This window comes from Oncorhynchus keta, chromosome 15 (genome assembly GCF_023373465.1).
Source record: "Oncorhynchus keta strain PuntledgeMale-10-30-2019 chromosome 15, Oket_V2, whole genome shotgun sequence".
In the NCBI taxonomy this organism is placed as follows: Eukaryota; Metazoa; Chordata; class Actinopteri; order Salmoniformes; family Salmonidae; genus Oncorhynchus; species Oncorhynchus keta.
The window spans coordinates 18,350,347-18,364,277 of NC_068435.1; the positions used below are offsets into that span (position 1 = coordinate 18,350,347).

The 13,931-nt window shown below is 43.3% G+C and overlaps 1 protein-coding gene and 1 pseudogene across 3 annotated transcripts in view; both read right to left on the bottom strand.

Annotated features, from left to right (window-relative positions):
* Positions 1-1,627: 1,627 nt before the first annotated feature.
* LOC127907459 (uncharacterized protein K02A2.6-like) lies at positions 1,628-4,264 on the bottom strand (annotated as a pseudogene).
* A 3,622-nt stretch (positions 4,265-7,886) lies between these two features.
* The window catches only part of LOC118394574 (choline transporter-like protein 5-A), a 67,205-nt gene continuing 61,160 nt past the window's right edge, over positions 7,887-13,931 (bottom strand). For all 3 annotated transcript variants that reach the window (XM_035787876.2, XM_035787878.2, XM_035787879.2), the window contains 13 exons: positions 13,161-13,273; positions 12,866-12,997; positions 12,513-12,612; positions 12,311-12,403; positions 11,999-12,086; positions 11,656-11,918; positions 11,380-11,474; positions 11,182-11,285; positions 10,933-11,006; positions 10,765-10,835; positions 10,513-10,601; positions 10,336-10,420; positions 7,887-10,043 (listed from right to left, as the gene is read on the bottom strand). In XM_035787876.2, the coding sequence (XP_035643769.1) occupies positions 9,949-10,043; positions 10,336-10,420; positions 10,513-10,601; positions 10,765-10,835; positions 10,933-11,006; positions 11,182-11,285; positions 11,380-11,474; positions 11,656-11,918; positions 11,999-12,086; positions 12,311-12,403; positions 12,513-12,612; positions 12,866-12,997; positions 13,161-13,273 (1,402 nt within the window). In that variant the 3' untranslated portion in view covers positions 7,887-9,948. The remainder of the gene's footprint in view (positions 10,044-10,335; positions 10,421-10,512; positions 10,602-10,764; positions 10,836-10,932; positions 11,007-11,181; positions 11,286-11,379; positions 11,475-11,655; positions 11,919-11,998; positions 12,087-12,310; positions 12,404-12,512; positions 12,613-12,865; positions 12,998-13,160; positions 13,274-13,931) is intronic.

Sequence of the window (13,931 nt, forward strand, 5' to 3'; positions counted from 1 at the left end):
GTGTCCTTTAGTAGTGGTTTCTTTGCAGCAATTCGACCATGAAGGCCTGATTCACGCAGTCTCCTCTGTACAGTTGATGTTGTGATGGGTCTCTTACTTGAAATCTGTGAAGCATTTATTTGGGCTGTAATCTGAGGTGCAGTTATTTGCCCATTTCGGAGGCTGGTAACTTTAATGAACTTATCCTCTGCAGCAGAGGTAATGCTGGGTCTTCATTTCCTGTGGTGGTCCTCATGAGAGCCAGTTTCATCATAGTGCTTGATGTTTTTTGTGACTCCACTTGAAGAAACTTACAAAGTTCTTCAAATTTTCCGGATTGACTGACCTTCATGTCTTTAAGTCATGATGGACTGTCGTTTCTCTTTGTTTATTTGTGCTGTTCTGGCCATAATATGGACTTTTTTTTTTACCAAATAGGACTATCTTCTGTATACCACCCCTTTCTTGTCACAACTCAAATTATTGGCTCAAACACATTAAGGAAAGAAATTCAACAAATGAACTTTTAACAAGGCACACCTGTTAATTGAAATGTATTCCAGGTGACTACCTCATGAAGCACACAAGTGTGCAAAGCTGTCGTTGAGGCAAAGCGTGGCTACTTTGAAGAATTTCAAATCTAAAATATATTTTGATTTGTTTGGTTACAACATGATTCCATGTGTTATTTCATAGTTTTGATGTCTTCACTACTTTTCTATGTAGAAAATAGTAAAATATAGAAAAACCCTTGAATGAGTAGGTGTTTCCAAACTTTTGACTGGTACTGTATGTATATGTGTAAGTGAGGACTTGGCTGTCTGTATATTCTTTTGGTTAGGTTTTCCTTAATGTGTTCGCTCCCGTGTGCTGGTAAGGGCACAGAGAACAGACAGGTAGGATTCCAGTTGAGGTGGTTTAATAGCGCTGAAGATGCACAGGCACGGAACTACACCGCACAGTGTACGTAGTGTGGATGGGCAACTTGCTTCAACCAAAGTGTGTGTGTGTCTGCAATTAAAGAGAGAAACAAAGACACAATAGTGAATGACAATAGAATCTCCAATTCACATCTCTTATAAACAATTTGCTTAGATATAATATTACTATAATGACTTAATGCTATACAGGACCAAACTGCGCAATACAACGTGACTACTAATTTGAGATCAAAATATAATACAACACGCTGGGGGACATTACAAACACAGGGTTAAATGTCCGAAATGATAAGACGACCAAACTAGAGCTAACTAGCTCGCAGCATAAACTACTAATTAGCATAACCATACATATGACACTAGTCACAGAGTGCATCTTCAGACATAAACACCGGAAATATATGAAAGATGTCATTACATATTGTAGTGTCTTAACACTTAGTACTTATTTATGTAATAAGAAAGACTCGGAATACAAGCAATTGAACTGGAGCTTCACATTTACTCAAACTAGTTAGTACCAGAATAACATAGAACAACACTGCGCATGACCAAGGGTGCTCCCGCCTTAAAGGGGACATCAGTAATTAACAGAACATAACATTCCTTCTCTTATACAATCAGAGTTACTTTTACCAAACCACAACTGAAACATTTCCCAGAATTTGTTGTAGTTATTTTGCATATTTTAATTTGAACTTGAACGGTTAGTTTTTGTTTGTTTGTTTGTTTATAAGTCTAGTCTGTCTGGTGGACGGTGCACCGGAGAGCATCTTGGCTTGTTTGTTCAGCACTTCATTGGGCCTGTTTGGCTTCATGATGTCCAGCTGTGTGCGGAGAGGCCTACCGAACATCAGTGCGGCTGGGCTTTCATTTGTCGTGGCATGTGGGGTGTTTCGGTAGGAGGCCAGGAACTTGGCCAGTTTTGTTTGCAAAGTCCCTTCGTCTCGTTTTGCTGCACGGAGTCCTTGCTTTAGGGTTTGCACAAAGCGTTCTGCCAGCCCATTGGTGGCAGGGTGGTATGGAGCTGAGGTTGAGTGTTTGATTCCATTTTACTGTCATGAATCTTGTAAACTCGTCACTTACAAAAACTTGCGCGTTGTCACTTACCAGCTGCAGTGGCAAACCGAAGCGTTGTTCTGAGACACTCTATCGTCTGAGCTGAGGTGGAGGAGTCAGTGCAAAACACCTCTGGCCATTTGGAATGGGCATCCACTATAACCAGAAACATGTGCTTTTCAAACGGACCAGCGTAGTCCACATGAATTCTCTGCCATGGCTCTGCGGGCCATTCCCATGGGTGGACTGGGACAGGAGCAGGCATGTGAAGGTTTTCCAAACATCCGCTACAGTTCTTCGCCATGTTTTCTATCTGTTGATCCAGACCTGGCCACCAGAAGTGTCTCCTTGCGAGCAGCTTCATTTTGACAATTCCAACATGACCTTCATGTAATTGCTGCAAAACTAGATGTTGGCATTTCTGGGGTATGATGACTCTCATTCCCCACATCAAACATCCTTGGTACGTTGTAATTTCGTTTCTCCGCTGGAAATACGGAGTCAGCTCCTTTCTGCCAGTAGCTGGCCATCCTGACATGGTGTAGGTGTACACTTTTGTCTCCTGTTTGATATCTGTGCTTGTGACCGGTAGTGCCTCGAGCTGAGCGGTATGAAACATGTCCACTGCATCCACCCTCCTTTGTCTTTCTCTTGTACATGGCAGTCTGGATAATCCATCTGCATTTGTGTGGAGGGATGACGGCTTAAACTCAATGTCATACATATGCCTGGCAAGGAACAGGGCATATCGCTGTAACCTGGCTGCTGTCATTGCCGGAATGCCTTTCTTTGGACTGAAAATGGAAAGCAACGGCTGGTGATCTGTAATCAGAGTGAAACGCTTGCCATATAGGTATGGGTGGAATTTCTTGACGCCCCACACTAGTGTCAGTGCTTCTTTGTCGATATGTGAGTAGTTTTTCTCTGCATCATTCAATGTTCGTGACGCGAATGCAACTGGCCTCTCTGACCCATCTTTCAGTGTGTGTGAAAGGACGGCACCTAAGCCATAAGGGGACGCATCACAAGCTAACTTCACTGGCATTTCAGGGTCGTAATGCATCAGGACCTGTTCAGATGTTATGAGCCGTTTTGCCTCCAAAATTGCATTTTCACACTGCTCTGTCCACCGCCATGTCCTATTCTTTTCCAGGAGCTGATTTAGAGGCTGGAGTACTGCTGAAAGGTTTGGGAGGAATCTTCTGTAGTCATTGATCAGTCCCGTGAAAGATCTCACTTCTGTGATATTTTGTGGTCGTGGTGCCTGTACCACTGCCTCGATTTTGTCCTGTGTTTTGTGCAATCCATTACAGTCAATCTCATGTCCACAGAAGACAATCTTGTCTTTGAAGAACTCACACTTCTTTAAGTTTGCCTCTGGACCATACTCTTTCAGTCTTTTCAGGACCTCTTCCAGGTTAGCCAGGTGCTCTTTGTCGGTGCGTCCTGTTATGATCATGTCATCCAGGATACACTGGGTTCCTGGGATTCCTTGAAAAATCTGGTCAATAGTTCGTTGCCAAATGGCTGGGGTTGATGCAATGCCAAAAACCAGGCGGTTATACCTGTATAGACCTTTGTGTGTGTTTATTGTCAGGTACTGTTTGGAACTCTCTTCAACCGGTAGCTGTAGGTAAGCCTGTTTCAGATCGATTTTACTGAAGTGTTTCCCACCAGCTAGTGCAGCAAAGATGTCATCCAGGCGTGGTAGGGGGTATTGGTCCACATGCAACATTGAATTCACAGTTACCTTGAAGTCCCCACACATTCTAACAGACCCGTCTTTCTTCACAATAGGAACTATGGGTGTGGCCCATTCGCTTCTGTCCACTTTCGTCAGGATCCCTGTATCCTGCAAGCGATCGATTTCCGGTTCCACCTTTGGTCTCAGGGAGTATGGAACATATCTGGCTTTGCAGAATTTGGGGGTTGCATCATCTCTTAGTACAAGTTTTGCTGTGAAGCCTTTTACTGTTCCCATCTGATCACTGAAAACTGTGTTGTATTTCTTCCGCAAGTGTTCCAGTATTTGGTCTGTACCATTCTCTTTGGACTGGAACATGTTGAGCATTTTCAAGTCACACCAGTTCAGCTTTATTTTTGAAAGCCATTCCCTACCAAATAATGGGGGGCCAGTTCCAGGCACCACATACAGCTGTAACTGCTGTGTTTGCCCCCCCATAATGCACTCTGACCTGCAACGCCCCCATTGGGCTCAATCTCTCTCCTGAGTATGTCTTCAGCAACACATTTGTGTTCTTCAGCTTGATAGCCTTAAAGTGCTCATTGTAGACGGTAGTGGAAATGATAGACACTGCAGATCCTGTGTCCAGCTCCATTTTGAGGGGTTTGCCTTCGATATCTGGTGTCACCCATATTATGTTACTGCTGGGAGAAGTCACTGTGTTTAACTCCATTGTACCAATTAATCGTTCATCTGAATCACTGCCACTGTTCTCTGCTAGTGCATTCACAGACCCTTTAATTTTCTCAGTTGTCCTGTTGTGACTGAATTTTGCTTTGCATGCTCTTTGAATGTGCCCCCTTCTACTGCATTTGTGACAAATTTCGTCTTTGAAACGGCAGTCCTCTGCTCTGTGACCATCTCTGTCACACCTGTTGCATTTTTCGGCCACATGGGGGCGCTGTCGACTGCGTGAAAACTTGTGCAGGGAAATTTGTGACAGGTCAGTACTTCTTTTACTTTGCAACTCAAATGCATCTTTAGTCGCGATTTCCATAGCCACAGCAATTTCAACAGCCTTTGCAAACGTGAGCTCTGATTCTGTGAGCAAACTCTTTTGAATGTGTTCATGTTTCAGTCCACAAACAAATCTATCCCTTAATGTGTCATTAAGCCATTCTCTTTACCTCCGGCTCCACGGGTCTTTGATCTGCCGCCTCGTTCTCGTCAGCTCTCCCCAAGTCTTCACTGCTTGCTAGCTGTTGTGCTACAGGGTCAAAATCTTCCTCTCTTCCTACGAACTCCCTCTGTATTCGTGATGCACACTGCAGGTAAATCATCCTCGTCGCCATTGTAGTGTCTTAACACTTAGTACTTATTTATGTAATAAGAAAGACTCGGAATACAAGCAATTGAACTGGAGCTTCACATTTAAATCAAATCAAATTTTATTTGTCACATACACATGGTTAGCAGATGTTAATGCGAGTGTAGCAAAATGCTTGTGCTTCTAGTTCCGACAATGCAGTAATAACCAACAAGTAATCTAACTAACAATTCCAAAACTACTGTCTTATACACAGTGTAAGGGGATAAAGAATATGTACATAAGGATATATGAATGAGTGATGGTACAGAGCAGCATAGGCAAGATACAGTAGATGGTGTCGAGTACAGTATATACATATGAGATGGGTATGTAAACAAAGTGGCATAGTTAAAGTGGCTAGTGATACATGTATTACATAAGGATGCAGTCGATGATATAGAGTACAGTATACACGTATGCATATGAGATGAATAATGTAGGGTAAGTAACATTATATAAGGTAGCATTGTTTAAAGTGGCTAGTGATATATTTACATCATTCCCATCAATTCCCATTATTAAAGTGGCTGGAGTTGAGTCAGTGTCAGTGTGTTGGCAGCAGCCACTCAATGTTAGTGGTGGCTGTTTAATAGTCTGATGGCCTTGAGATAGAAGCTGTTTTTCAGTCTCTCGGTCCCAGCTTTGATGCACCTGTACTGACCTCGCCTTCTGGATGATAGTGGGGTGAACAGGCAGTGGCTCGGGTGGTTGTTGTCCTTGATGATCTTTATGGCCTTCCTGTAACATCGGGTGGTGTAGGTGTCCTGGAGGGCAGGTAGTTTGCCCCCGGTGATGCGTTGTGCAGACCTCACTACCCTCTGGAGAGCCTTACGGTTGAGGGCGGAGCAGTTGCCGTACCAGGCGGTGATACAGCCCGCCAGGATGCTCTCGATTGTGCATCTGTAGAAGTTTGTGAGTGCTTTTGGTGACAAGCCGAATTTCTTCAGCCTCCTGAGATTGAAGAGGCGCTGCTGCGCCTTCTTCACGATGCTGTCTGTGTGAGTGGACCAATTCAGTTTGTCTGTGATGTGTATGCCGAGGAACTTAAAACTTGCTACCCTCTCCACTACTGTTCCATCGATGTGGATAGGGAGATGTTCCCTCTGCTGTTTCCTGAAGTCCACAATCATCTCCTTAGTTTTGTTGACGTTGAGTGTGAGGTTATTTTCCTGACACCACACTCAGAGGGCCCTCACCTCCTCCCTGTAGGCCGTCTCGTCGTTGTTGGTAATCAAGCCTACCACTGTTGTGTCGTCCGCAAACTTGATGATTGAGTTGGAGGCGTGCGTGGCCACGCAGTCGTGGGTGAACAGGGAGTACAGGAGAGGGCTCAGAACGCACCCTTGTGGGGCCCCAGTGTTGAGGATCAGCGGGGAGGAGATGTTGTTGCCTACCCTCACCACCTGGGGGCGGCCCGTCAGGAAGTCCAGTACCCAGTTGCACAGGGCGGGGTCGAGACCCAGGGTCTCGAGCTTGATGACGAGCTTGGAGGGTACTTTTGGTGTTGAATGCCGAGCTGTAGTCGATGAACAGCATTCTCACATAGGTATTCCTCTTGTCCAGATGGGTTAGGGCAGTGTGCAGTGTGGTTGAGATTGCATCGTCTGTGGACCTATTTGGGCGGTAAAGCAAATTGGAGTGGGTCTAGGGTGTCAGGTAGGGTGGAGGTGATATGGTCCTTGACTAGTCTCTCAAAGCACTTCATGATGACGGAAGTGAGTGCTACGGGGCGGTAGTCGTTTAGCTCAGTTACCTTAGCTTTCTTGGGAACAGGAACAGACGATTTTTATGTGCTACGTGCTTCAACACTCAGTGGTCCTGTTGTATGAGCTTATGTGACCTTTGCGGTTGAGTTGTTGTTGCTCCTAGACATTTCCACACAATAACAGCACTTACAGTTGACCGGGTCAGCTCTAGCAGGGCAGAAATTTGAAGAACTGACTTATTGGAAAGGTTGCATCCTATGACAGTGCCACGTTGAAAGTCTCTGAGCTCTTCAGTAAGGCCATTCTACTGCCAATGTTTGTCTATGGAGATTGCATGGCTGTGTGCTCGATTTTATACCCCCGTCAGCAACAGGTGTGGCTGAAATAGCCCAAATACTCTAATTTAAATGGGTGTCCACATACTTTTGTATATGTAGTGTATAAGTAGGTCACTTGAAATCCCGGCAAGTTTGAGAACTATACCAGAGTTGTCTTGAGACGGCTATGCATATTAATGGCATGTGGCTAGTAGCATAGCATCTCTCTACATTGAATACAGGCGGTTGATGTCAACAACCCTCATTGAATATTTTAAAAAGATGACAATAAATGAGATGTATCCACCAATCCAAAAAAGGATAGGCAGGAGCTAGACAACCCAATGTGCAACGACTCCCATTGTTAGGGCGGAGAGACGAGTACCTTGTCAGAATTTCCATAATCTTTGGTTGTACTCTTGATCCAGCACTGGAAATAAGGGGGTGATTCAATCCGGATCGAGGAAGTTCAGCTCTACAGCTGGGATGAAATTTAAAGGCAATGTTCCCACTTTAGTGGAGATTGCATTCACGGTAAACGCTGCATATTTTGTCTCAATCGTAAATTACCTTAACATTTCTATAGGAGAATCTGTAACGCCTTCTGCTTCAACGTTTCAGATTGAATAGAGCCCTCAGAGTTGAAAAGAAACTCAAAATGAGGAAGAATAGACGGGTAACTGGGATTTATGGATTCTACAGTGATTTTGATGTTTTACCTGCAATAGCTGTAGCTTTGCACAATATTTCAATATTGCCCATGTTTTCACACTGTAGAAATGGTTGGTGTAAACGCATTACATGGCACATCAAATGCTGTAAATCACATGGAACTATTCAAATGTATTTTATTTATAAAGGTCACTTCACATTCTCATTGACTAAATTTTACAAAAGAAAATCCCAAATTAAATATACATTAAATATTCATCCCAAAATGTAGAAAAGAGCATGTACATGTAATTGACATTATAAAAACATAGCACTTTTTTCATCTGTACTACCACTGAAGTACAAATTCTACCAAAATGACATTGAGATCCTTCCATTGCCAGGAGTCTAAAAAGGTGTTTAGCCTAAAGTAAAAGCCTCCATTATCAACCAGCTAGGCACATTAACTAGAACCTGCAATTAAGTCGTACATAAAACCTTATGCTCAGCTAGGTAAATAGCATTTATTTTTCAATGGATCTTAAATTGCAGTGACACAGACTTATCTGAATCTCCACAGGATCTGCCTTAGCCTTCTGTTTAATATAGTGGATGCTTTCGACCAGTGTTTTGTACACATTCTCTGTATTTGATAGTCTCCCCAAGTATTTGCGAGAACTGGGGTGGTCATCCAGGTAAAATGAAAAAGATCAGCACTTCAGACAACTGTAATCCACCATACAGCAACCAAAACTAGGCATAGGGATTTTTGTTTGCTTGCAGGTTTTCCTATCATTGTCCATTGGCCAGGGAGTAACACCATTCAGTTGTAATGAGATCCTATCAGGACCAAGAGATGACATGACTTCAAACTCAAATCCTGATTTGAAAGTGAAACCATCCGGTTTTGACGAAGTTGAAACAATAGGATTCAATATTCATACAGTAGGACAGGAGCATATCAGATATACAGAAGCCCTTATTCGGAACAGCTAGTCCCTCCAAACATACATCAAAGGAGGTTGGTGGCACCTTAATTGGGGAGAACGGGCTCGTGGTAATGACTGGAGCGGATCAGTGGAATGGTATCAAATACATCAAATCCATGGTTTCCAGGTGTCTGATGCCATTCCATTTGCTCTGTTCTGGATATTATTAGGAGCCATTCTCCCCTCAGCAGCCTCCACTAACATACATGTACAGTGTAGTATCACACACACACACACACACACACACACACACACACACACACACACACACACACACACACACACACACACACACACACACACACACACACACACACACACGCTACCCGTGCTGTACCTGAGCCCATTTGTGGGTGTAAAGGTGACCACAGTTTCACGTTTTGACCGCAAACTGCACTGTTGACTGCAGTAGTGTGACAGGGTAAAATTTCTCATGATTGTCCTTGACACTGTTGTTGCTTAGCCTTTAGTGGCTAAGTATTTGGAACTCCATTAGTAATGAATATTGACTTTGAGTAGCATAAATCAACTAGTTTGAGCATTAGCTAAAAGACAAAGTCCGCAGAACAAGTGTTGGTCAGACTACAATTTAGGGTTCTGTCAGAGTCTGCTGCACTTTTCTTTGCATTAAGGTCCCTTGTTCATGTAAACTACAGTTACAGTACAGCTGCTGCAGATGAATGAAGATGGTAGGGACAATAGTAGTGTCCTGCAGGTTGGATATGCATAGCCTCTGATGTGTTTGGAGCAAACCAGAAGTCTCTAAATCTCTCTCTCACTGCACCAGAGAGTTACGAGTTTGTTGGATTATCTGAACAAGTCACAGTGAAGTCTGACCATCTGACCTTGTTCCAAATGAGTTGCTGCCTGCAAATTCCTAGTCTTGAGGTAAGGCAGTAGCAAAGTCTTCATGCTTAATAGTCACACTATTAGTCTCATTGTCTGTGTCCTGTACTTCTAATAATTATTTGAATGATCACAAATGTCATAGTCAATGTAAGAGTTCTTAAGGAGTCTCAGAGTCCCTCAAAATCACAGTCAGTGTTCATTCTGAAGAGTTGAGAAGGTTCTTCAGTTGCAATAGTCACAGCCAGTGGTCTCATCGTCCATTAGAGACTGATATTACTTGCTAGCTGATAGACAGCATAGTGTAGGTAGCTTGTGTTCAGCTCTGTTCCGTTGAATTTAAAGCATGCTAAATATCTCAGAAGAGTAAAGCTATTAGTTTGTAGGACAGTTTTGTTTTGTGTCCCTCAGTGGTGGTCAGTTTTTCTCAGAATACTGTGAAGCCCAGCGGACATGAGGAAAGGCTTCTCAGAGCTCCCATCATTCCTCTCCAAGTCCTCACCTGGAGGGGTGTATGGGAGGAGTGGAGAAAGGGAGAGGAGAGAGGGGTTAGACGTGCTCAGATCAAATGTGAAGCAAGTGAACAGCCATGGTGGTTTTTACAGTTGTAAAGCAGCCAAAGCATTGATATTGGGATCGACTGAATAGCCAATCAAAGATGTCCGAGGTCAGGATGAGAGCAGGCGTATTCTTTCAGATGTGATTTTTTTGCATTCAAACGTAATGAGTCATCAACCAATACCACCGTGTTTTGGAAGCATATCTATGAAGAGGAATACATAGGTTTTACTTACAGAAACACAGAAACAGTGTGTCTACACACATTGCATAGACGCTGAAGAATCCGTGAGCGATCAAATAGGACCCGAATATCACCGTCTGCCAATGAGAAGACATGATAATACACCATCAATACCCAGCTGAATGTAGGATATACCCACTGCTATACCCTTTCTATTTGGGCCTCTTACCAGTAACGGTACCCAGTAGTAATGCAAGGTCGGCACTTCTTCCTGAAAGATGGGCATTTTGTGTGTGAAGAAAAAGAAGGCTATGACGCCTGCAACACACAAACAACATTGTAAATACCCACAGATACGCTTCATCAAATATTTATACCTTTGACTGATTTCAGTCAAAGAAAATATAAATTCTCTTAATAACCTTAGACTAAAACATTTAGAAGTCACAAGAACAAAAATATGTTTTTTGCAATGACTCACCTACACTCCCTGCTATTAGCACTTTACCCAGGAACAGTAGGAAGTCAGTCACTCTGTCCAGCACCGCCACCCTGCAGTAGAGAGGGGGGAACCCGGTGAGGTTAGCTCAGTAAGGTGCCACCAACTGGGTAGCCTAACAATCCAGCCCCTGGCTTCAGAGGGCCTTACCTGACTACGTTTCTCATCAGTAGGCAGAAGGCATCTCGAGCTGACATGCAGAAGCCCTTCCCATATATCGCAATCTAGAGTGAACACACAGACCATGGTACCATATTGAGTTACACTATAGCCTACAATTGAGTTGTGCGGTCATATTCAGCTACCCCTGACTCTGTCGCTAAATTAGCACCACTTCACACCGAGGAACAACTATGTAAGTGTCAGTGCATATGGATGCCCACAAACCACCATACTCACCATAATGTAAGCATTTCTGTTCATGAATTTGACGAAGCGCTCTAGACACCAGAAACAGCATTTGAGGCAGCAGAGCACGAAGCGTGCTGCCACGTTATTGGCACCTGAACACAGACCATTAGTGACGAGTTACTCCAGAGTCACATTCAGGACTAGATGATGTAATACTGTACTATACTGTCCTAAAGCCAAACTCACCTTTGAGTTTAGAATCTAGATACTCCAGGATAATTCGGGCCATCTGAACCACGGCCAGAATTAGAGCACCAAACGCAAGAGAGCCTGTGTGATACCTGTAACCCAGATGATCACACACGCACATCTGCTTTAGTCAGTCTATCATTAATAAAAATCATCAACTCCCAAACCCTCTAAACACATGGTTCAAACAACCCCTGAGCCCTAATGAAAGTAACTTTTCCAGTAATCCTGCTAATCAACTGTATTTATAGTCTGGTATGGAAGGCTCCTTACCGTATGGCCCTGCTAAATGAAGAGAACAGGGGACAGGGGGGGATGTCCTGGGGCTTCCTCCGGGCCCAGTAGTAGGAAGCGAAGGCCCCAGCCAGGGTACACTGTCCCAGGGCGATGGTGAAGTTGACCAGCCACAGGAAGATGAGCAGGTTGGACAGCTGGAGGATGAAGAGGTAGCGGTGGTAGGGCGTCTCCCCGCCGTAGAATGCAAATGTACACTGGGCTCCCGGACATGCCGTAGACACGTTGGTCTTGTTGAACGTCTGAGATGGAAATAGTGAAAATACCGGATTTGTGTGTGTCTGCAGGATACTTAGATTGAGTGGAGAAAAAGGGGACTTACCTCAGGATTACATGTCTTGTTTGCGTACATGCAGTTGGACTCAGCAGCCATTACTTTATAGATGGCATCTCCAGAGGAGGCCAGGAATCTGGGTGTAATGCTGATTAAGGTTTTTAAAAATTGCTCTTGTACAACAATACACAATAGAACACCACTTTCTTCAATTAATTATGTGTCTCTGTACTCCATAAGGCATTCAATACAACAACTGTATAGCATCTGGGAGTTGATGGTTATCATGAACGCTAAACAAAGAAATGCAAAAACAGCGCCCTCGAGTGGAGAAATACCACACCAGTAAGAGTAAGATACACAGAGGTGACGGCAAAATAGGAGCTGCAGACGGCCAGCAGCAGGAAAGTGATGATTGGGTAGAAGAGTGTTGACATTATGTAGCTGACGGCCCTAGAGACCAGAGGCACAAGAAGAACATCAGTCATTGAAAATATACTTTTGAACTAAATGAAGAAATAAAGTGAGAGAACGCGGAAACTGTTACTATTAGTTGACTTACTTGCTTCCCTCTCTCAGTAGAGCGATAGCCACCCGTACTCTCCTCCTCAGGAAGATAAGAATGATCAGGATAGAGGCTTCTATGGTACCCAGAGCTATCACTAACAGAGAGAGTGGGGAGGAGACAGCAGAAAGTTAGCGAGTCTTAGCCAAACCATAGTATCAGTCCTAACCAAACATTTTCTCAATTTGTAATGTGTAAAGTAAATGAAAGAATGTATTACAGAACAACCATATACTTTGAGAAATGTTTTACTGAAACTGAAACTGGTCATCAGCCTAAATGCTTTGAAAGAGACTCAGCCCTGAGATAAAGCTGAGAGAGAGATCGTCATGAGAGAGGTCATGACTCACAGAAGATGAACCATGTCTGGCTGAGCTGCAGGTAAACCATGACATCTGTCTGGAAGCCAATGTCTACGATGGTCACATCTGCCCCGGGCTGCTGCCTCAGCAGGGAGAACTCCAGGTAACAGTGCCATATTCCTACAGAGTCACAGAAAGCAGAGGTTAAAGAGGTGAGAAGACACTGGTAACACACACAGCTACGCACGCACGTACGTACATATGCACAATTGCACACATTCACACACCCGCTTAAACACGCACGCAAGCAAACAGGTAGATACAAACAGGCACACATACTGACCGTATGCAATGACCAGTATGACTGCAATGATGGTGAACCAGAGGAGGAGTCCGGCAGTGAAACGTAGCAGCAGGATGAAGATCAGACTGACCACCAGAGCCATCACCAGACCTCTGGAAATATAATACACAGTACACAGTACACATTTTACAGTACCGTAAAAGTACCATACAGAACAATTCATTGTCCCTTATAATAACTCAAACCAGTGTATCTCTGCCAGTAAGAGTTCACACATGAAAAAGTACTATAAATACTATAGTATTACCCATTAGTGTTTTTGTAGACTTTACTGTAGTATTTACAGTTAACTCTAGTATAAATTCTGTAATAAAATAAAAGTGTAGTATATACTATAGTAATTCATGTAGTGTTTTTGTAGACTTTACTGTTGTATTTACTATAGATCATGTTTAAAAATATATATTTGATGAAGAAGTGCAGGCTACTACTGGAGAAATACTAAAAGAGCACATTTTCCATAACTTGTGGTAGGTAGGTATGTAGGTAGGAGTAGCTACTATAATCTTCTATAACCTGTAGGGTACACAATATATGGGCTAAACTTGGCATTTAGGTTTCTCACTTATGGGTGACACAAATTGGGAAATGGGGGAGGGGAATGTACTGGGTATTTGCAAATTCAATACTGAAGTATTTATTATTGGGTTTATGCGGACATTACTGTAGTATTTTTGTAGATAATACTGTAGTGTGTAGTAGATTATATACTAAGTATTACACATGATAGAGGGATACTACAGGATGTAG